The sequence below is a fragment of the Haliotis rufescens genome, unplaced genomic scaffold (assembly GCF_023055435.1).
Source record: "Haliotis rufescens isolate VD_foot unplaced genomic scaffold, xgHalRufe1.0.p SCAF_8, whole genome shotgun sequence".
NCBI lineage: Eukaryota > Metazoa > Mollusca > Gastropoda > Lepetellida > Haliotidae > Haliotis > Haliotis rufescens.
In genome coordinates, this window is record NW_025964372.1 from 30,496,655 (window position 1) to 30,519,004 (window position 22,350).

General features: G+C 39.7%; 1 protein-coding gene across 10 annotated transcripts in view; it reads left to right on the forward strand.

Annotated features, from left to right (window-relative positions):
• The first annotated feature begins 2,213 nt into the window (after positions 1-2,213).
• LOC124145540 (metalloprotease mig-17-like) overlaps positions 2,214-22,350 on the forward strand; it is a 65,300-nt gene continuing 45,163 nt past the window's right edge. Inside the window, exons 1-18 of one of the 10 annotated variants that reach the window (XM_048389900.1) lie at positions 2,225-2,415; positions 5,860-6,074; positions 7,751-7,840; positions 8,134-8,284; positions 11,156-11,282; positions 12,396-12,477; positions 12,952-13,017; positions 13,400-13,563; positions 13,960-14,000; positions 14,394-14,511; positions 15,688-15,858; positions 16,334-16,475; positions 16,987-17,097; positions 17,827-17,878; positions 18,336-18,488; positions 19,005-19,160; positions 19,637-19,724; positions 21,790-21,901. In XM_048389900.1, the coding sequence (XP_048245857.1) occupies positions 2,352-2,415; positions 5,860-6,074; positions 7,751-7,840; positions 8,134-8,284; positions 11,156-11,282; positions 12,396-12,477; positions 12,952-13,017; positions 13,400-13,563; positions 13,960-14,000; positions 14,394-14,511; positions 15,688-15,858; positions 16,334-16,475; positions 16,987-17,097; positions 17,827-17,878; positions 18,336-18,488; positions 19,005-19,160; positions 19,637-19,724; positions 21,790-21,901 (2,103 nt within the window). In that variant the 5' untranslated portion in view covers positions 2,225-2,351. Of the gene's footprint in view, positions 2,452-5,859; positions 6,075-7,750; positions 7,841-8,133; positions 8,285-11,155; positions 11,283-12,395; positions 12,478-12,951; positions 13,018-13,399; positions 13,564-13,959; positions 14,001-14,393; positions 14,512-15,687; positions 15,859-16,333; positions 16,476-16,986; positions 17,098-17,826; positions 18,046-18,335; positions 18,489-19,004; positions 19,161-19,636; positions 19,725-21,789; positions 21,902-21,926; positions 21,962-22,350 lie in introns of those variants that run through there. The other 9 variants (XM_048389898.1, XM_048389899.1, XM_048389901.1 and 6 more) reach the window with 9 other exon arrangements.

The window sequence follows — 22,350 nt, forward strand, 5'->3', positions numbered from 1 at the left end:
GATCTTGATTATCAATTAGATCGTTTTGACTGGGCGCCACCATTTTGTTTGAAACAAATGCAAGTGATACGAGAGGTGGAATCTGATTGGTCCATAGGAGAGCCTTAGAAAAGGAACATAACTCGTAATAACCACTGGTGGCGCTACGATCGAGCCCAGGAATTCCAGCCCTTGCCTCGGGAAGATGTATATACTAAGCAAAATTAAAAACTTCACATTTTAAAAAATAATCCCATATATAATGTACAACGGACAAATGTGTCAGAGAAGGTAATTTTTAATCATTTATGTCCAAAGAAGGATGTTAATTAACGGTGGTAACCATAATTTGTTCCAAGCACCTACGGTATTCGGTAATAACATCAACAGTTTAAATCATAAGTCCCAAGCACGAGAACCTGACGGCACACAAGTTCAGTAGCGTGTATTGCCACCATGTGCGTTGACAAATGCCACACAACGCCTCCGCATGGACCTTGTGATGCTTGTGAACACATAATTGGGAAGACGACGCCATTGTTGCTGCAAAATGGTGCCAAGATCTTGCAAATTCTGTGGTTGGTTCTGGAGAGATGCCAAGAGCAACCCAGACGTGTTCGATGGGATTGAGGTCGGGAGACCTTGACGGCCAGACCATGACGTTGACTCCCGCATTCTGAAGGAAATTCCTTGTCAAAATTGCTGTGTGGTGTCTGGCATTGTCGTGTTGGAAGATCAAACCGGGTCCATGTGCTGCCATAAAAGGCAGAAGTTCTGGTGCCAGTACCTGGTCGTGGTAAGCAGCAGCGTTGAGGTTGCCACGGATGACAAGAAGCCTGGAACGTGCATTGCCACAGAAAGCACCCCACACCATGACACTTGACACCATGACACCTCGAAATCTGTCAACTTCCTGTACACAACACTGGGCGTTACGTTCATGACGGCGCCTCCACACCCTCGCCCTACCATCAGAAAATCGAAGATTAAGTCCGGATTCATCACTGAAGACGACTTGATTCCAATTCCTCTGAGTCCATCGTAAGTGTCTCTGTGCCCACAATTGACGTTGACGTCTGTGTTATTGAGTCAGAATTGGCCCGCAGTATGGCCGTCGTGCTTGAAGGTGAGCAGTTCTCAGACGGTTTCGAACAGGTTGCGCACTCAGTCTACCCCTAAACAGTTCATTTCTGGTTGATGTAGCCGTCAAAAATCGGTTACGGAGGTGACGTAAGACAATCTGACGATCCTCTGCATGTAACGTCAGACGTGGTCGACCTGGCCGAGGGCGATCAGCGGTGGTACCCGTTTGCTGTAGACGCGTCTGTAAATCATAAACAGTCCGTCGGCGACAACCCATCGTCCTTGCGACTTCAGCTACGGACGTCCCGTCTGCAACATGCTGATGGCACGTTCACGTTGCACATTTGAAAGGCGTGACATGAAAATGGCCGTAAAGACTTTTGTTTTCTTGTGTTTTTCTTTTTTTGTTAATGACTGCTATAAAGAATGGCTGAAAACACGTGCGGTATTATGGCCACGTGACCAGTTGCACGTGAAAAACCACTTTTGCCACTATAGTGCTGTGCACATGATTTTGATCGATTCACCTGCACAAAAACGGGTGTTATCTGAAGACAAAACGTGGCCATTACTGTTTAAATACACAATATGGGCCCACAATGATAACTGGTCAAATTGTTAAAATTTAAGGATTGTGAAGTTTTTAATTTGGTTCAGTATATAACTCATGACTAACCAAACTCGTACAACAATTACAAGGGACCATGCACATTGATCAGAAAACATGCAAAGGTTATATATTGGCATAATTTTGGTGTACATAAACGGGATACGAGTAAATTTTAACGTTTTTTGTCCAAGATATTTCCTTTAGAATTCTTTCCTTCAAGATACATGTTTCAATATGCTTCATGAATGATTTATTTCCGTATATATAGTTTACTGTAAATTTCCTTTAAGTAGTAAGCTCATCGCTATATGGTGAGGCGCTCTAATCATATTTTAACTCAAACGTAAGTTGTAACTGATGTTAGAGAATCATAAACCGCTGGTTAAGACCCGCATTTACGACTTAGTACCCTTAACGGTATTTAAACATGATCAATATGTACTCTGTGTGTTGTTGCTATGAAAGAAGATACACGCATTCACTGTAGTTTAGTCTGGCGCATCCTGTTTTTTAGCCGCTTTGTTAAAGAGAAACACTGAATGAATTTACCTGCTCGGGTTGCCTACAAAATGGGGACGGTGTACCCGGATGTAACGTCAACATTAGGTGCCTGGGCATAGCAAGGCCCCAGAAGACGTGTCAGTGCAGCCCTCCGACCACACACCTTACTAACACAAAGATGGCAGGATTTAAGATTCAGCTGATGTTTATCGGATTTGTCCAGTTGTTTGTTTCGAACGAGGGTATGAAGCACATTTACAGAAATGTCGATGTTGAAGGTATCGTTTTTAACACTCGCTTTCAGTTCTATCCCAATAGTTTGAGATATTCTGTCTGTTTGATTGTTTGATGTTTAACGCCGCACGTCACTAAAGAAATATTGCAGCCACATGACGGTGGCTTGAAAGTTATCGAAACTCGACCAGTCAATCCAGAGATTGACATTATTAGCAACGTCCCACGTTATATTTGGTTGGTTCTTCATTTTCAATTCTAAATTTTGTGAATTCAAACAAAAGGGGAATTGTACCCATGATATGATACAAGGTACCGGTGAGAATTTGCCCAGCTTGTTTATTTGTAAAGGTCATTGACAATAATAATTGATGGAGATGTTTGTATCAGTCGGGACAGAAGTGTGGATTCAGAACATAAATTAAGGTTCGATCCCAACTATTAGCAGAACATTTACACTTGCAGTGGTGTTGTCATAATATAACCAGCCTATGTAGGTCACCCTTTATGAATACATTAACCGCGACAAATAATTGAGATCACTAGAGCGTATGGTGTATACATTACCATATGCTGTAAAAAACACATTGTAGAATTTCGAATAAACAATAGCAATAACGACAACAATAAAAGAGGAAAAAACAAAAAAAACATTTGCGTTTGCGTTGAATATTGCCTGATATGTTCTTTAAGGATTAGTTTTGTAGATTAGACTACTCTCTAGATACTAAAACCAATTACTCGTTAACCTAACAATGCGGACGAGGATTCATTCATTCATTCATTCATTCATTCATTCATTCGACCAGTGAAGATCCGGGTTAGAATAGCTCACCCATGCTTGTCGTAAGAGGCGACTAACGGGATCGGGTTGTCAGGCTCGCTGACTTGGTTGATGCATGTCATCGTATCTCAATTGCGTTGATCGATGCTCATGATGTCAATCACTGTATTTTCTGGTCCAGACTCGCTTATTTACAGACCGCCGTCATATAGCTAGAATATTGTTGAGTGCGGCGTTTAACAACAAATAAACAAACAAACCATTCATTCATTCATTCATTTACTACACCTGTATGCCTGATGCAGTGGTATAGAGTCAGGTACAACACCCACATCATTATCCCTATTCAATGTTTCATGTTTCACGTAAAATAGATTTTGCCGAGTATTAAAGGAATATCATAACATCCAAGAAGCCCTTCTAAACAGTTGACAAATCTGTTAATCTTTTGTCACTGTACATCCCTATACTATTAACATACACTGTGTTACCATTAGCTTTCGGTCATGATTCGACATGTTATGTTCAAATATTACATATTTGTGGAACTAATTTATATAACTCATCATGCGTACATAGCAAGACTACAGAACCTTTAGATAATTATGCACTGGGGATTGGTAAAAATAATATACTATATTATTGAAACTATAAAAATGACTTCAGTAAGCTCTCTAGGAATAGTGATACCGTCACATTGAATGTTGGTGGGGATGGGAGTGGATTGTCACACCTTTGTCGGGTCTTTTGTTTTATCTTTTTATTTATTTAGTGCTCAATGTTACCATTATGTTACTATGTTTCGGTTTATATATACTACAGACATACAACTAAACTAGTCACAACACTTTCACCATCATCTATAGTTAATGTTACAAGTCCTACAGTAAATAAATGTTGCTGTGTTATGATGGAATAACATAATATAATTGACCCAATTACTCCATAAAAGCGACAAATCCATTTTTTTGGTCAGTGTACACGCAGTAAGGTATAGAGCCTGGTTCAGCACTATTCACATCATATGTATTTAATGTTACAAATCTTACTGTAAATCTTACTGATTTTGCAGTGTTATGATTAAATTTCATAAATGTATTAGACCCACTTAACAGTGGAAAGTTCTGACACGATTAAAATGATATAACAAATTTCCTTTTACTTTTAACATTTGGGCCTGATTTGACCTATGACGCGTGTTAAAAAAATAACATGTGCTGGAAAACACCAAATATAACACATAGTGCATACATAGCATCACTACCATCCCCTCTATTTCAGCAAACCACATTGATCTATTGTTTCATATTAGGTTATTGTCTATTTTCACACACACACACACACACACACACACACACACACACACACACACACACATAAATAACAAGATAAAAAAAACCTGCAAACTGTAGGGACCTAACCGACAAGAATATGAGAAAATAGATAATAAATATTTGGCGAACACGGAAGGCAACAATGATATGCCTGCATGACATCCATATTTCTAGCAATGAAGAAACCACTATAAGGAACGAATTGGGATTAAAGAGTATAATTAAAACCACCCCAACGCTAGTCCAATGCAAGATTGGTAGCGATATTATTCTACAATAGTGTTGAAGTGGATATACCTAAATATAAAAAGGATAAAAACTTTATCATTGTTGACATAACTATTGATGGAGCAAGATTGTCCTTAGGTAATATATATGGTCCAAATACTGACAACATTACATTTTACAACTCCATGTTTGAGAAAATAGATAACTTTGAAAATGAATATATTGTACAGTAAACTACGGTTATAACGAACACGCTTATAACGAACTGACGGATATAACGAACTACTTTTTTGGTCCCGACTATTTGCTGTAGTTATGCTGTATATATGCTTATAGCGAACTACGGTTAAAACGAACCAAAATTTGTTGTCCCTTTGAGTTCGTTATAACCGTACTTTACTGTACTATGTTAGGACTGGAATATGGAATCAAACCAAGCTAAGGTTCTTGGAGACCTAAATACATATTAGCAACCCTAAATTCTGACAACAATTGTTGATGATAAAAATGCAAAAATGGATAATTTCAATGTAGTTGATGCATGGTGGCAGTAACCAAAGCCAGCACCCACGACTGGTTTCTGGTCTTCATCATTCATCTCACGTTTCAACTGATGCAGAAATTCTTCCCGAATGTACATCAGACCATTTCGTCATCACACTTGCTGCTATTTTCGCTATGATTTTATGAATAATATCATCCTGTCTACATTTCAAGTATCAAAAGAAATTCACCAAGATGCATTCTTGAGAATTTTTAGGGATAATATACAAGAAGAAAATTTTGTGGCCATATCATATGGCCGTTCGAGAGAAATTGAACGAATTTAACAAAATACAATATGTTGAATATGAATTACCTCATACCATACATTCTTTACAATTCAACATGCTTTTAAAATGTGATTACATAGTATATAACTGATGCATACTGTATACACTTACTGAGATAAAAAAAACAACTTGTTTTACAATAAGGACAACCGATGGCTTGCAGCTGTTTGGCTGAAACTCTTCCTTACAGGACGAAGTGATATTGCCTGGTACTTCTGACTTTGGCGCAGGACAACATACACTCAAGTGATTATCATTTTTTTCGAATTGTAGGACTCACGAGTCACATTAAATTCCTCCATCCCCGGACCACATCGTCAGGCAGCCTTCCAGACGTTATCACAGCGGAGGTGAGAACAGGCAGTAATACCACCAGGTTGGTCCTGAGGAAGAACGTAGATGTAGACGAGAACGCCCCCGTGTACGTTCCACGTCGTGCGGAAGATGGGAAGGTTAGGGTTGTCAAGGACGTCGTGCTAGATATTCAAGTGAGTATCTAGGTTTGATTGTATATCATACTAGGGCTTAAGGGCATTTCAATCTTTCATGTAAACCATTAATACAATTTCATTAAAATCAGATCCTAGTTCTCGCTGCCGCTAAACAAAGATCTGAAGACATCCCATTACGGGTCACGACAGAACGACCTTTCATCCGACCAATCAGTGCGTCGCTTACCAGATTATGAACATGACTGTCGGAATGTGATTTCTAATCCTGCAATCTCAAAAACTTTAACATGGGGTATTCCGAACGATAGTTACGGGTTTAACGACTGAATCCTTACATTCTAGACCATCTATTAGTCATTGCAGAATGTTTTTTGTTCAGGTTTCAAATTTGAAATCGAGAATTTGTCAAAATGTGTTTCGAAGCGTAGTCGCGAATTTGAAATTTGTGCCGTAAAGCACGAGAAAGCTGGTTTCTGATTGGTCATTCCATTGGTCGGTCAAAGTTCGCGCAAGGTCGGTCTGACGTGACCCGTAATGGGATGGCCTCAGATCTTTGTTTAGCGGTAGCGAGAACTAAGGTCTGATTTTAATGAGATTGACCATTAATATGGCGAAACATGAATTGTTGTATTTAATTTTAAGAAAACTCATTATTATGTTGCTCTAACAAAACCCAATTAATTGACGAATACAGCTTACATGTACATATTTTGAGAAACATTAGAAATATATTAAAAGTCTACATAAACCAGTCAATTTCGTACAGAATTCTTTTTTTGCTTTCATGGTGAGTAAAATAGCTTTTCGTCATCATATGAATATTAAATCACGTTGCAAGACGGGGAACGAATTTTAGTTTCGCGGCAAATAACCAAAACTGAATATAAAACTCTCCGCGGGATCTTTTACGAAACTGTGTTTCGTTAAAGATACTAAAATGTTATTCTACCATTGCTTTTATCAATACTAAATTCTGAGGCTTCAAATCACAATAACCACCTCTCACTGATACAGCTTATTCGACCAGCGCATCACAATGGAAGCTTATATTTATGAGAAGATTCTTCTCCTCATACAATGTCGGCATGCTTTATGTATTAATGACATGTACAACTGTAGGTTATAAAAATGCAGAGTTGCAGTACTTTAGTACAAAACATTTGGGGTAGAAATAGAGAAAGCTAATGCATTTCAGAATGGAGGGGACCCGTGAGGATTCCGGGGTAGAATAGGTCTTCAGCAACCCATACTTGCTGTAAAAGGTGACTATGCTTGTCGTAAAAGGCGACTAACGGGACTAATGATTTAAGGCTATTCTTTCTTATTTATTTTCAGTTATTGTGTCTAAAATCTGAGGTAAATTTCAGGTATTATGTTTATTATACAGACATATGGCAGTTTTATAGTGCTAGCCTCTTGATATATCATGCCACAGTTTAACATGGATACGAATTCTACAAATGGGCTATTCTGTTATAACAATGATCCACATAATGTCATATCGGCAATACATGTACATGTATGTAAGCCATAAAGCGTAACGAACCAGTTATACAATACCAAACACACAGTAAAATATAGGGGTAGATAACATAGATTGAAGAAATAAGATAGTTGAAAGAAAATCTTCTCTGGACAAATCAATGAGCTACATGAACATTGCTCTAACTGACATATTTGTAGGTGTTAAGTGAATATGGGATTGTTTTTAGGATTCGGCCGAATATCAGGACGTTTCCAACAAGGCCTCTGTGGAAATATCACAATGGTTGAATGACAGAAACGAACCTCGTTATAAGATGGTGAGTATGCAGCGTTTGCACACAATTGGTCTACCGGTATGAGCAAATCTTTTGTCTACTGGATATATATTTTACCCATTTCCGCTCCCTGTCTTCTAACCCGTGACTATTCGGACGAAAGAGGTCACAAATAACACGCACATGTCCAAACGTCCCGTTGGGATTCAGGATAACACGGGTCCCCAGCTGGAAGTAAATATATGCATGTCATTTCATATGCGGATAATATCAATTATTCTTCTGATACTAAACAAGATGGTAATTGCATCTAACGTTGTAGTGATTATCTTCAGGATGGGTTAGTCACATTATCAGATGAGAAACTGTACTCCGTCAAGTTGGTTTCACGGTCTGGTCGGAATGTTGGAAAATTTCAACCCGGAGACATATACCAACTGAGGCTGGCACAAGTATCGCCTGAACTGGAAGCGATGGGAATGACAGGTAATATACATGCAACTAATGAGATATTCACAGTTTCTCTCTGTAATATTTTCGTCTCATCTCTCTCCCGTCAGCTCAGTAATACTATCTTACATAGACATTATGAGTACATCGTCACTTCCTCTCTTTTCTGATTACGAACATATCATCACTTCCGGTATATTGACTTTATAACGTATCGTCACTTCCTCTTAATTGTCATCATGAACATATCGTCACTTCCCCTATATTGACATCAATAAGATATCGTTACTTCTGCTATATTGACATGGAGACATTTTCACTTTCGCTGTACTGTTATTATGAACATTTCTTCACGTATGCTTTATTGACATTATGAACATGTCGTCACTTCCGCTATTTTGTCATTATGAACATATCGTCACTTCCGTTATTTTGTCATTATGAACATATCGTCACTTCCCCTTTGTTGACATCAATAAGATAACGTCACTTCTGCTATATTGACATGGAGACATTTTCACTTTCGCTGTACTGTTATTATGAACATTTCTTCACGTACGCTTTATTGATATTATGAACATGTCGTCACTTCCGCTTCATTGTCATTAAGAACATATCGTCACTTCCCCTATTTTGTCATTATGAACATATCGTCACTTCTCCTATGTTGACATCAATAAGATATCGTCACTTCTGTTATATTGACATGGAGACATTTTCACTTTCGCTGTACTGTTATTATGAACATTTCTTCACGTACGCTTTTTTGACATTATGAACATGTCGTCACTTCCGCTATTTTGTCATTAAGAACAAATCGTCACTTCCGCTCTTTTGTCATTATGAACATACCGTCACTTCTCCTATGTTGACATCATGAAGATATCGTCACTTCTGCTATATTGGAAATACAGATAATTGTCACTTCCGTTATATTGACATCATTAACACATCTTCTCTTCTGCTATATTGACATCATCAAATATCTCAATTTCGCTATATTGTTATCATGAACATATCGTCACTAGCTCTATTTGGACATATGAACGAATATATCGTCATTTCAACTTTTTTGACATTATAAACATATCGTCTCTTCCGCTATAGGTCATAATGAACATATTGTCACTTCCGCTATTGGTCATAATGAACATATCGTCACTTCCGCTTTTTGTCATAATGAACATATCGTCACTTCCCCTATGTTGACATCATGAAGAAATCGTCACTTCTGCTATGTTGACAATACAAATAATTGTCACTTCCGCTATATTGACATCATCAGATATCTCAATTTCGCTATACTGATATTATGAACATATCGTCATCACCTCTATTTTGACATATGAACGAATATATCATCATTTCCACTATATTGATATTATGAACATATCTCCACTTCCGCTTTTTGCCATAATGAACATATGGTCACTTTCGTTATATTTCATCAGATATCTCAATTTCAATATATTGATATCATGACTATATCGTTACTTACGATATTTTAGCATTTTGAAGATATCTCCGGGATATCTACATGATAAACTTTCGTCACTTCCGCTATATTTACATCATAAGCTTCTTCACTTTGCATACATTAATAGATAAGAACATATCGTCACTTCCGCTATATTGACATCATAATCATGTTGTCTCACCCGCTTTCTCGAGTTTTCGGTCATTTCATGTGAAATCGCTATCTCGAATTAACGCTAATCATTAGAAAATAAATGCGAAAAGAAACTTTCCATATTCATTCGAAATCTTGCTGCCTGTCACACCCGCTCTTATTATGACCTTGACACTATCGCAATCTCGAAAGTCTTGTGAATTTTCTACATTCCTGCCAATTTATGATATGTAAGTTTCCTTTTTCTTTCCTTCAACGCCGATGTCGAGAAGGTAATACGTTTTATTGAGAGTTGTGTTCCTTTATAAAAGCGACAAAACCCTTTCCATATTCATAATCATTCGCTACCATCTGTATCATTTGTTTGATTCCGACGTTATCATGAATATGTGTTTATGAATCACAATAAAAAAGTGACGATACTAGGCGTTCGTGAAAAGGTGAGCGTATCCAGTCCCACCGGTGGCACCCGTCACAAACACATGCAATGGCAGGTCATGTTGAAAAACAAACATAAAAAAGTTTCAACACTTTCACTGAGGCCTAGAATGTTGTAACGTTGATCAAACAACTTTTGAGCACGTGTCGTACAACGCTCTTTGATATTTTAGTAGAAAGAGCATTGTATCTCAAAAGTTGTGAAATGTAAAGCGTGAAGCTGCAGGAATATTGCTCGACATAAAGGGAAAGTTTACTATTTGAAAGTTGAAGTCATCCCTCTTGTCACATAGTCTTGTGGAGAGTGTTTGTCACTCTGTTTCTTTATGTAAAAAAAAAGAGTCCGAGGTCTTGACTGAGAATGTAAGCCCGTGGCAGAGGGATATTGGAGAAGGCCGAAGTGTTTCCTTAAGTTTGTTATGTGGAATAATTTTGGTTTGGTTTGGTTTGGTTTGGTTTGTGGCTTTACACCGCACTCAGTAATATTCCAGCTATATGACGGCGGTCTTTAAATAATCGAGTCTAGACCAGACAATCCAGTGATTGACATCATGAACATCGATCCTAGCCATTGGGATCGATGACATGCAACAACCAAGTCAGCGAGCCTGACCACCCGATCCCGTTAGTCGCCTTTTACAACAAGCATAGTCGCCTTTTACGACAAGCGTGTAAGCGACTTTTAGTGTACAAATTTACAAAATAACTGAAACGTCAAGCAACCTTTGAGATTGTGAGAACCCACATTGCATTAATTCCCCCTGTCTCAAATACGTTCTGTGAAAATATAGAAAGTCCTTCCTTGATTGTATTAACTCTCGAACTTACTTTCGTTTCAGATGAAGACTTTGAGCCTGCCGACTCTGACGTGCCATTTCAGAATAAAACGTCCAGACGCACCAAACGCCAGATTAAGCCTATTTACATTGATGTCGTAACTTTGATAGATCATTCTATTTACCAGAGGCAAGTGTAATTGACATTGAAAGAAAGCTGTGGCAATCTGGTAAATGAGCCAATGAATAATCAACACCGTAGTGATACGATTGTTATTGTTTTCTTTCACTGCGAGCCTTCAAAATAGAGAGGAGCTATTATAATTGATGAACCGCTTATAACTTCTTTATAACAATACACCGCCTCCGTGGTCTTGTGGTAGAGCGTCCGCCCGGAGAGCGGAAGGTCCGGGGTTCGATCCCCGGCCGCGACATACCAAAAGACGTTAAAAGATGGTACTTGTTGTTACCCTGTCTGGCGCTCGGCATTAAGGGGTTAAAGCAAGGACTGGTCGGCTCAGATTCAGTATACTGTGTCTGAGTGGGGTATTCATGATAAACTGCGGCATGGTATCTCAGTGAGCTAGCACTATAAATCAGCATCAGTCCGGACTAGTACAAGCAGCCACACACACACACACATACATGCACGTCGCTATATAAGCGCAATAATCTTGGACGCGACGTTAAACCCAATTTCACCTTCACCTCTATAACAATACAATCACAGCAGTTGTTCGCAAGATCGTGTTGCAGCTGTAAGCCATTCTCGACTGCGAAATCATTATCATTATGCTATCATCCTGGTGATGGGTCCCGTGAAGAACCGGGGTAGAATAGGTCTTCAGCAACCCATGCTTGCCGTAAAAGGAGACTATGCTTGTCGTAAGAGGCGACTAACGGGATCGGGTGGTCAGGCTCGCTGACTTGGTTGATGCATGTCATCGATCCCAATGGCGTGGATCGATGCTCATGTTGTCAATCACTGGATTGTCAGGTCCAGACTCGATTACTTTCAGACCGCCGTCATAAAGCTGGAATATTGCTGAGTGCGGCGTGAAACAACAAACAAGCATCCTGGTGATGAACGGTAAACTGTTGACTCAAAACGTCTTTCACACACAATGAAGAAATTACTATCCAGAAATACATGTCATCTTCCTAAATGTCTCCCAATGCCAGTGAGAACCTACTACCATTCTGCGTGGTTATCGGTGTATATTGTGTCACCGCCAACCTCATTTTGATCGTGTTGGATCTCAAAAATGTTTTCACTTTTAAAGAATATACCAATTTTTTTCAGATGGCTTCAACAAGCGTCTTTGATGAGAGACTTGGACACCAAGCAGAACATACGACGACATTTTGCTCATCTTGTTAATGGCGTAAGGTTCTATGCACTATGTATTAACCCTAATCTTTCGAGGAAAGTACACACAGCAGTATGCAGTATAACTTTCTGGTTCGAGAAATTATCTCCACCAACCCCTTCTCTCTCTCCTCCACAATATCTTCCCCCTCTACCCCACCATCTTTCTCTCTTTCTCTCCCCCCCCCCCCCCCCCCCCCCCCACGTCTCTCTCTTTTAATATTCATACATATATTAATAATGAGATTCAAATATGTCGGTTATTGAAAAACGTATGATTAACTCCCAAGTAAATAGTCAAAACTCAGTTTATTAATTTGGTGGTGCCTTTTGACGGAGTTCTTTTAATGGTTGTTTCGTTATTATAACGAGGCCTTAAACATATTTGTATGTGTAATGTATATTAACTAGGTATTTTTATTCATGTGCTGCATTAATTTATTTGACTTATTTGAGGTCTTATGTAAGTCATCAAATGTCATTTTGCCAGATAAATCTGCGATTCAAAACAGCATCTACGAGATACAACATTAGATTGGTCGGATACTTCATTCAGGTAATATCACACATCGTTCTTTCCATCAACAGGAAACCTATCATAACATAATTATTAAATATATACCGTTTTTTAATATTTTGTGAGGGGCGGTCGGGTAGGCTAGTCGTTAAAGCGTTCGCTCGTCACGCCGAAGACCCGGGTTCGATTCCCGACATGGGTACAATGTGTGAAGCCCATTTCTGGTGTCCCCCGCCGTGATATTGCTGGAATATTGCTAAAAGCGGCGTAAAATAATACTAACTCACTAATATTTGTGTTCATCAAAGTAGAATTTTAGGGATGTAAACCTGGCACTTACTACTCTTTTATGACAAATTATAATGTTCTTATTCAATCCCTTAAATAAATTTGTCTTAAATGGATCCAAATTCCATGCAAGGACAAAGAGGACGGTGAATGGTTCACGCGGGTCCTGAAGAAAGAGTCCAGATATAACAGAAACAACGACATCATTAATGGATACCGTCTACTAGACAGTGTGAGGAACTGGACAAACTCGGATTCCGGATTTCCACAAAATGACTATATTCTAGCATATACAGGGTAAGAAATCCAGAGCCGCAGTAACTGTCTGACGCTCAGGTTATACCTTACGAACAATGACTATTATTGCTCCACATATTGTTTGTTTGTTGTTTAATGTCGCACTAAGCAATATTCCAGCTTTATTACGGCGGTCTGTAAATAATCGAGTCTAGACCAGACAATCCAGTGATTGACATCATGAACATCGATCCACGCAATTGGGGTGGATGACATGCATCAACCGCGTCGGCGAGCCTGACTACCCGATCCCGTTAGTCGCCTTTTACGACCAGCATAGTCGCCTTTTACGGCAAGCATTAGTTGCTGAAGATCTATTCTACCCCGGATCTTCACGGGTCGCTCTACATACTGAGTTGGATCAACGTGTTGAATGTTCTTCTATTTTACTCGCAGGCATGATATATACAGTCCAAGAACTGGAAGAAAGCTGCTTGGTGAGATTGTTCTCCCTCATCAATAACTAGGACATTCTCAATTATCATACACTCAATACACATGGTTTTAAGCAAATATCTGACATGAGAAAGTAACTTGATTACATAACTCCGGCCTGCTGATTATGTAGCAAATGTTATATTTGGGATAACCCTTTCTTAGTAAAGTACAGATTCTCGTACTTTTTTTTACTTTTTGGGGGGCCTGAGTCCCGTCCGGGGTTCAAACCCACACTGGCCAGAGTGAGGCACCTAAACGCCAGCACACAGTCATCTTCACTACTGATTATGATTTAACATTTTGTTTATTACGTTTTTGTCAAAGCGATGTATATGTAGAATGTGCTTCAATATGGGATCATAATGTGAACGACTTCGTTGAACTTGGTGCAGGGTATGCTAAAGATATTGGAAGCATGTGCAAAAACTTCAGGGCAAGCAGTTCACTTGTGGATTACACCGGCCGTATGATTGACGATATGCTGGTATCCGTGCATGAAGTTGCACATAGGTATGCATGTACTTGATAGTATCTAAGATCTTTCTCTTAAATTAATGCTGAAGTGATAAGCTGGTCACACGTCTGACCCCTGTACAAGTACTGAGGCTGGTTGCCATAGAAACAGTCCGCTGCAATACCAATAAAGTAGCATGACAAATTAATGATTTAAAATGTAAATAACACTGTATGGTTTTTGGTTTGGTTTGGTTTGTTGTTTAACGCCGCACTCAGCAATATTCCAGCTATATGACGGCGGTCTGTAAATAATTGAGTCTGGACCAGACAATCCAGTGATTGACATCATGAGCATCGATCCATGCAATTGGGATCAATGACATGCATCAACCAAGTCAGCGAGCCTGACCACCCGATCCCTTTAGTCCCTTTTTACGACAAGCAAAGTCGCCTTTTACGGCAAGTATGGGTTGCTGAAGACCTATTCTAACCCGGAATCTTCATGGGTCGATTGATGTTATGAACAACGCCCCATACTGTCTGGGTACGATGACACGCAATCATTCAAGTCACCGAGCCTGATCATCTTATTGCTGGGGCCCAGAACCCTCACAGGGAAACCATGCAATGTTGCATGTGTCCCTATGTTACAACATTCAATGCCTTGGTGAAGCGGCTCTCGGGTAGCCTTGTGGTTTAAGCGTTCGCACTTCACGCCGAAAACCCGGGCTCGATTCCCGACATGGGTACAATGTGTAAAGCCCATTAGTGGTGTCCCCCGCCGTGATATTGCTGGAATGTTGCTATATGCGGCGTTAAACCATACACAATCACTCACTAGTAAAGTTTTCAAAAGGTGTTATGGAAAACATGCAGAGGGCATTCCAAATTTGACGCATCAGTGACAAAGATGCCTAAAGATGCAAGTCCCTATTTTGACCTGCCATATGTTCCATTGCATGTGTTTGTGACGGGTGATACCCGTGGGGCAAGATACGTCCACCTTTTCGCGTACAACTGGTATCATCAGTATTTGATAGTAATTCATCAACACACGCTCAAGATATAGTCGGATTGAGTACAATGAGCTCTGCTTTTGGTAGAGACTTTTGTCGATTTTACCCCCTTCATATTGTATCTCAAGTTACATAAAACTCGTTAAACAGACAGTCTGTACTTGCCTGTTCCTGTTGCAATAAGTTCATTCAAATGGTTCTATGTTGGTTTCAGTTTTGGAGCACGGCACGACGCGGACAAGAACTCGTGTTCTCGTTCCAGGCACAACATCATGTCTCCTACATATAGAAAAAGCCATTCCCTCGTCACTAACAACGAGTATGGCTTTTCTTCGTGTTCGGTAAGGTACTTCCGGGAACATGTCAACGGCATTCTTGAAGAAGGGTAAGATTATGTTTCTTTTGTGTGTTTTTCATGGTGTTTAACGCCGCACTCAACAATATTCCAGCGGTCTGTAAATAATCGAGACAAACCAGTGATTGACATCATGAGCATCGATCCTCACAATTGGGATACGATGACATGCATCAACCAAGTCTATGTACTGTAGCACAATTTGAGTTACATATAGAATTCTTGCAAAGATCATGTCGGCGAGATCGGGTTATCATGATATCATACACTGGTTTGTCTGGTCAAGATTCAGTATTTATTTGGCGACAAATATCTTAACACACAGTTGTCAATGACAGACACAGCCACCTTCCTAATCATATAGAGGGTAGAAATGTGTGTTTCTGATCAATATACTCAGGTTTCAATTAACACTGTTTCATTGTGTCTACTGGAAAAATCTTTCTGCATTTGTTTCTTTGTTTGTTTGTATTGTTTAGTTTATTTAGTTGTGTATCAATTCCAGGAGTGCTAAATCTAAAAAGTGTCTCCTAGAGAAACTACAGCCGTCGTCAGTCCCAGACATAAGCGGCGAGATGCCAGGGCAGCTTTATGATCCAGACATTCAGTGTAAAATGGCCTTCGGAACTGCGTCATACTTTCTCAGTGTAAGCATCATAAAAAACTTACGTCACACTTTCGAAGTGTGAGTACACTCTGTCTCAGCTAGACATGGGAAAAGCAAGGAAAGGTGATATGTTTCGATTTGATATAACGTGAATATAGTATAATGCGCATGAACATTATAGATTTCTACAAGCGCAAATCATTCTAGGTTTAAGACGGCTGTAACAACTTTTTTATGTTTGAATCACGAGAAATGCTTTGGTGCTGAAACCAGATTTAACCAGGGTGTATCTGAGATTCGAACCAACAACAGAGCTGCTTTATAAGTATACTTTATAAGTCATGGAGAACCGTGTACATCGAATGAGTTTCCTTTCAAATTAAAATCAATTTCCCCCAATATATCTCCACCATAAAATACTCTCGAGTTTTTTAACCAAAGTGATTAACGTCTAGGGTCTGCAACATCAAGCTGAAACGCCGTGGTATAACTGAAATACTGTTGAAAGTGACATTAAACTCACTCACTCACCCACTCACTCTCTGTTCTAGGGTGACACTTACTTATCACAAATCTGCAAGAGAATGTACTGCTCTGACCCGCAGTCCTTCAGCCGGAAACCGATGAACGCTGCTGAAGGGACATCCTGTGGCGACAGACAAGTAATTATAACACACAGATGAGATAAGAGGTCCCGTTGTATTTGTTAGAATACAGGGTAGGTCCCCAGTAAGGGTGGTCGTAAGAGGCGAATACAAGATCCGAATTCAGGCGGCTCAGTGAGTTGACTGCCTGTCACCATCACGACGGCGTGGGACGTTGCCTATGATATCAACCACGTGTGTATCTGCACCACACTCTATAAACTGTTATTAGACCGTCGTCATGTAACTGGATTGTTGCTGAGTGCGACGTTTGACAAAAATCCAAACAGATACTGTGGCATTTTACTTTGAAAGAATTGTTTACTTGACAAAACATATAATGGCACCCGGTAGACGTGCATCTGTACCGCAAAATAATCAATATTGGCTGATACCGTTACAATGTGCTGTGAAGTGCAGTTACCTTTTCCGCTATTTTTTTAATGCAATTAATATGGATTACAAGATTTGATTGTAATTGTTCCTTCTTATTGTGACCAAAGTGCTATTAAATGTTTAGAAAGTATGTTCAGAAGATTGCCATTTTATTTTACGGAGTGAACTTATTGAAAATGCTCTGAAATACCGGCATATATATAAAATATCTAATTTTGGCAAGGAAATATCACTATACAGACAGCTTTATCAATGATGGTCAAACTTAAGCCATGACTTTGGTAACAAATATCAGGAAAGTACTAGTTCCTTACTGGTGTAAATATGTCAGTCTTGTGTATGTGTTTTCAGTGGTGTGTGGCAGGGACCTGTACACGATCCGGAAGTGCTCCCTCAGGAAACCGTAAGAATGTCACTCTATTAGTGTTTCTTCATTTTAGCAAATGGTTAAAACGTGCGCATTTACATATTTCCCTTTATCTCTAACTTGCAGCGATATTCCATTCATGACGTCATACAGTGTTAGGCCCGTGAAGGTCCGGGGTAGAATAGGTCTTCAGCAACCGATGCTTGCCGTAAAAGGCGACTATGCTTGTCGTACAAGGCGACTAACGGGATCGGGTGGTCAGGCTCGGTGACTTGGTTGATGCATGTCATCGGTCCCAATTGCGTGGATCCATGGTCATGTTGTCAATCACTGGATTGTCTTGTCCAGACTCGATTATTTACAGACCGCCGTCATATAGCTGGAATATTGCTGAGTGCGGCGTTAAACAACAAACCAAACCAAACCAAAAACCATACAGTGTTATTTACATTTTAAAACATTAATCTGTCGTCCTACTTTATTGGTATTGCAGCGAACTGTTTCTATGGCAACCAGCCTCAGTACTTGTACAGGGGTCAGACGTGTGACCAGCTTATCACTTCAGCTGATAGCACTTCGTGCACCAGGAGCCTAATTCGGAAATATTGTTGTGCTACCTGTCTGAAATACTACAGAAACGGGACAGGTGAAATTCAATTTGAGTAATGCTAAACCTCCAAAATGGTTCTTATGTATTAGAGGAGACACACAGACCCATAGAATGTACATACGTCAGCGTTAATTAGAGTGAGTGAATGAGTGTGATTTTCAAGCAATATCACGGTGGGGGACACCAGAAATGGGCTTCACACATTTTACCCATGTCGGGAATCGAACCCGGGTCTTAACTACTAGGCTACCCGACCGCCCCAGTGTTAATTAGATCTGAAAGGGGGAAGCGCTATAAAAATGTTTTGTTTTACGAAAAAGACCAAATGTATGGATGAACAATAACACTTGTAAACCATATCATATATTTATACCAGATACGTCAGGAAGGATCTCAACCCGAGTAAACGCACTTGCAAAATGGATAGGATATGAGATTCGCAGTTAATGCACGGCAGCGTAATATGCTACATGTTGACAGTTAAATTAAAAAAACGTTTTTTTGTGAATGAAAAATTATATTCAAATAAACCTTTTTTAATGTTGTCTGCAGAGTCAACATCAGTAGTTCCATCTGCAGCTTCGCCAACGCCAGTGACCAGCGGTCCATCACAAACACCAACCGCACTTTCTGAACCCTCAACCTTGAACGCTACTGCAAAGACACCAAATACATCTGCGACTCCTCTAACAACTTCATCAACGTCAGGTAATGTTTCTATTAATTGTATGCAATCAAAACCATTGGTACCTAAAATATAATGTTTCCGGTAAGATTTGCACTACACATATAATAACAATAAACATATACAAGCCCTGTTGACATGAGACCCTTTACCCATAAGGGTAAATTTTCAGAATACAGTTGGTGAGCGAGACGGATTTGTACCACTACAAGTTCGTTTAATATGTAAATGAAAAGCCAAACTTATTACGACAGTATACTGTTATCATTTAGTTAAATACACTTGCATCATAGGTATCAATGATTCTTATCGGGGCCAAAATGAAAGAATAGAAGATTAATTTGTCCTCCAGTTCTTCCCCCAAAACATATAGATATAAGTACGGAGTTTGGCTCCTCGTTACACAGAAGAACTGAGTGTTTTATAGCAATGACCAAAAATGTATTCGCTGTTACAGTGCTTGTGCTTTCAATAACAGCCTATTGCTGTATTCGTTCAGGTGGCCCAAACAAGATGGCGGTCGTTGGGGGCGTTATAAGTGCGTTGGTCGTCACATGTGTGCTCGGAGTGGCTATTGTCTTCATCGTGTAAGTAATTTGTGTAATAATAGTTACCTTATGCTGTGTCTTTGGAAAGACATATACTGAAACCCTGTAATTAGGGGGCACGGGTGGCCCAGTCGTCTAAGGCGCCGCGATTCGCTGTGCAAAGTTTCGTCCCTTGGGCACGCCAGAAACCTATGATTGTGGGTTCGAATCCCGGTTCGCCTCAATTATGTTTCTAGGTTTGTCAGCACCAAACCCGTGCTCGTGGGGTTCATTGAAGTGGTAAACGTCTGAGACCTGCATCACTTCGGGCTTTCCTCCCACATTAAGCTGACAGGCCGAGATGTAACTGGAATAATGTTAAAAGCGGGGTTAAACCCAACTCACTCACTCTGTAATAACCTAAAGGTAACCATTTATTATGTATTTCTGTAATGACAAACTCGGCTTCTCTGTACTGATCTAGGGGCGATCGGGTAGCCTAGTGGTTAAAGCGTTCGCTCGTCACGCCGAAGACCCGGGTTCGATTCCCGACATGGGTACAATGTGTGAAGCCCATTTCTGGTGTCCCCCGCCGTGATATTGCTGGAATATTGCTAAAAGCGGCGTAAAACCATACTCACTCACTCACTCACTGTACTGATCTATTGTGTGTCTCTGTACTCACTATACTTTTTATCTGCAATGACCTATGATGCACCTCTGTAATGAGCCATACCGCATCTCTGCAATCGCCTTTATGAACATTGTTCTCTGTAATGACCTATACAAAATGTCTGTAATTTGCTATGCCTCTGCCACCGCCTCCGTGGTCTAGTGGTAGAGCGTCCGCCCGGAGAGCGGAAGGTCGTGGGTTCGATTCCCGGCTGCATCATACCAAAAGACGTTAAACAATGGTACTTGTTATTACCCTGTCTGGCGATCGGCGTTTAGGGGGCTAAAGCAAGGGCTGGTCGGCTCGGAGTCAGGTTACTGTGTCTGAGTGGAGTATTCCTGCTAATATGCTGCATGGTATCTCAGTGTGCTAGCACTATAAATCGACATTCGGCATAAATCAGTCAGGACGAGTACAAACAGCCACACACACGTGAATGCACGTCGTTATATAAGTGCAATAATCTTGGACGCGACGTTAAACCCCATTTCACCTCACCTCACCAGCTGTGCTTCTTTTCTATTATGACCTAGACGGAGTCTCAATCATCACCATAATACTAATAGCTAAATACTGAATTATCTTAATAATGTTCAATAGGTCAGTATATTAAGAAATGATTTTCACATTGTGGTGGTTAACTCGAATATGAACCTATGAACCGTGCAAGTTAAACCCCTGTAAACTCCGGAGCTTGCGATGGCGTGTAAACAAGATATTAACTCGCAAGGTTGAAAGCGTTCATTCTCCAGTAAACCACCACAATGTGAAATAATTCATTTCTTATACATTCGTATTTTGATGTTTAAGGGATGCCAATTGTACTGTGACGCACATTTGAGACAATATACGTTACTGGTTACATTGGAATACAGTGACCCACTGGCAGATAAAATCTTCGAGTCATTTACCTTTGTCAACAATGAAATTGGATGATATTCCAGAACAGGGAATTTCCAAAAGAATTGAAAACCTTGAGGAGTTTTGTTTTGTGCGTCATGTATTTTTTAAATTGTATTCAACTCCAGAATGAGGGGAATAGAGGAGGGACATATTTGTCCCTGTGGCATCCAGGGGCAATGCAAATATGTAAATTACTGTTTAATGAAACCTTGAGTTTAATGAAATGTTAATTTATTGTCCGACATTACGGAGCCTCAAGATCATGGGAGGCAGGGGAAAGGATAGAGAATTGATCCACTCGACGTTCCTTAACGCCGAAAGGTGAAGTTTATACTTCGTAAACGTCACTTTTTGAAGTTTGATGAAAAATGAACTTGTGATGTGAACAGCAATTAAACCAATCAAATCATCAAAAATCCCTTAAATTTCAAAATTTATTTCAGTTAATTTAATAACTTACATCAGTTATGACAAGCACTATCCCATTGTAAACATCTTCTTTCGCTAAATGAATAACTACTTCGTTATAACATTCTTGTGCCGTAACAGCCGAAGACGTACGTTGGGAAAGTCATCAACTCAAGCGACGTCTTCATCCAACAACGATTTGACTTTCCATAGCAATGGCGGGTTCCCCACTGAAGCCGTCAGCAACTTCAACATATCCTCCATGAGTGTTCAAATACATCTGCGACTCCTCTAACAACTTCATCAACGTCAGGTAATGTTTCTATTAATTGTATGCAATCAAAACCATTGGTACCTAAAATATAATGTTTCCGGTAAGATTTGCACTACACATATAATAACAATAAACATATACAAGCCCTGTTGACATGAGACCCTTTACCCATAAGGGTAAATTTTCAGAATACAGTTGGTGAGCGAGACGGATTTGTACCACTACAAGTTCGTTTAATATGTAAATGAAAAGCCAAACTTATTACGACAGTATACTGTTATCATTTAGTTAAATACACTTGCATCATAGGTATCAATGATTCTTATCGGGGCCAAAATGAAAGAATAGAAGATTAATTTGTCCTCCAGTTCTTCCCCCAAAACATATAGATATAAGTACGGAGTTTGGCTCCTCGTTACACAGAAGAA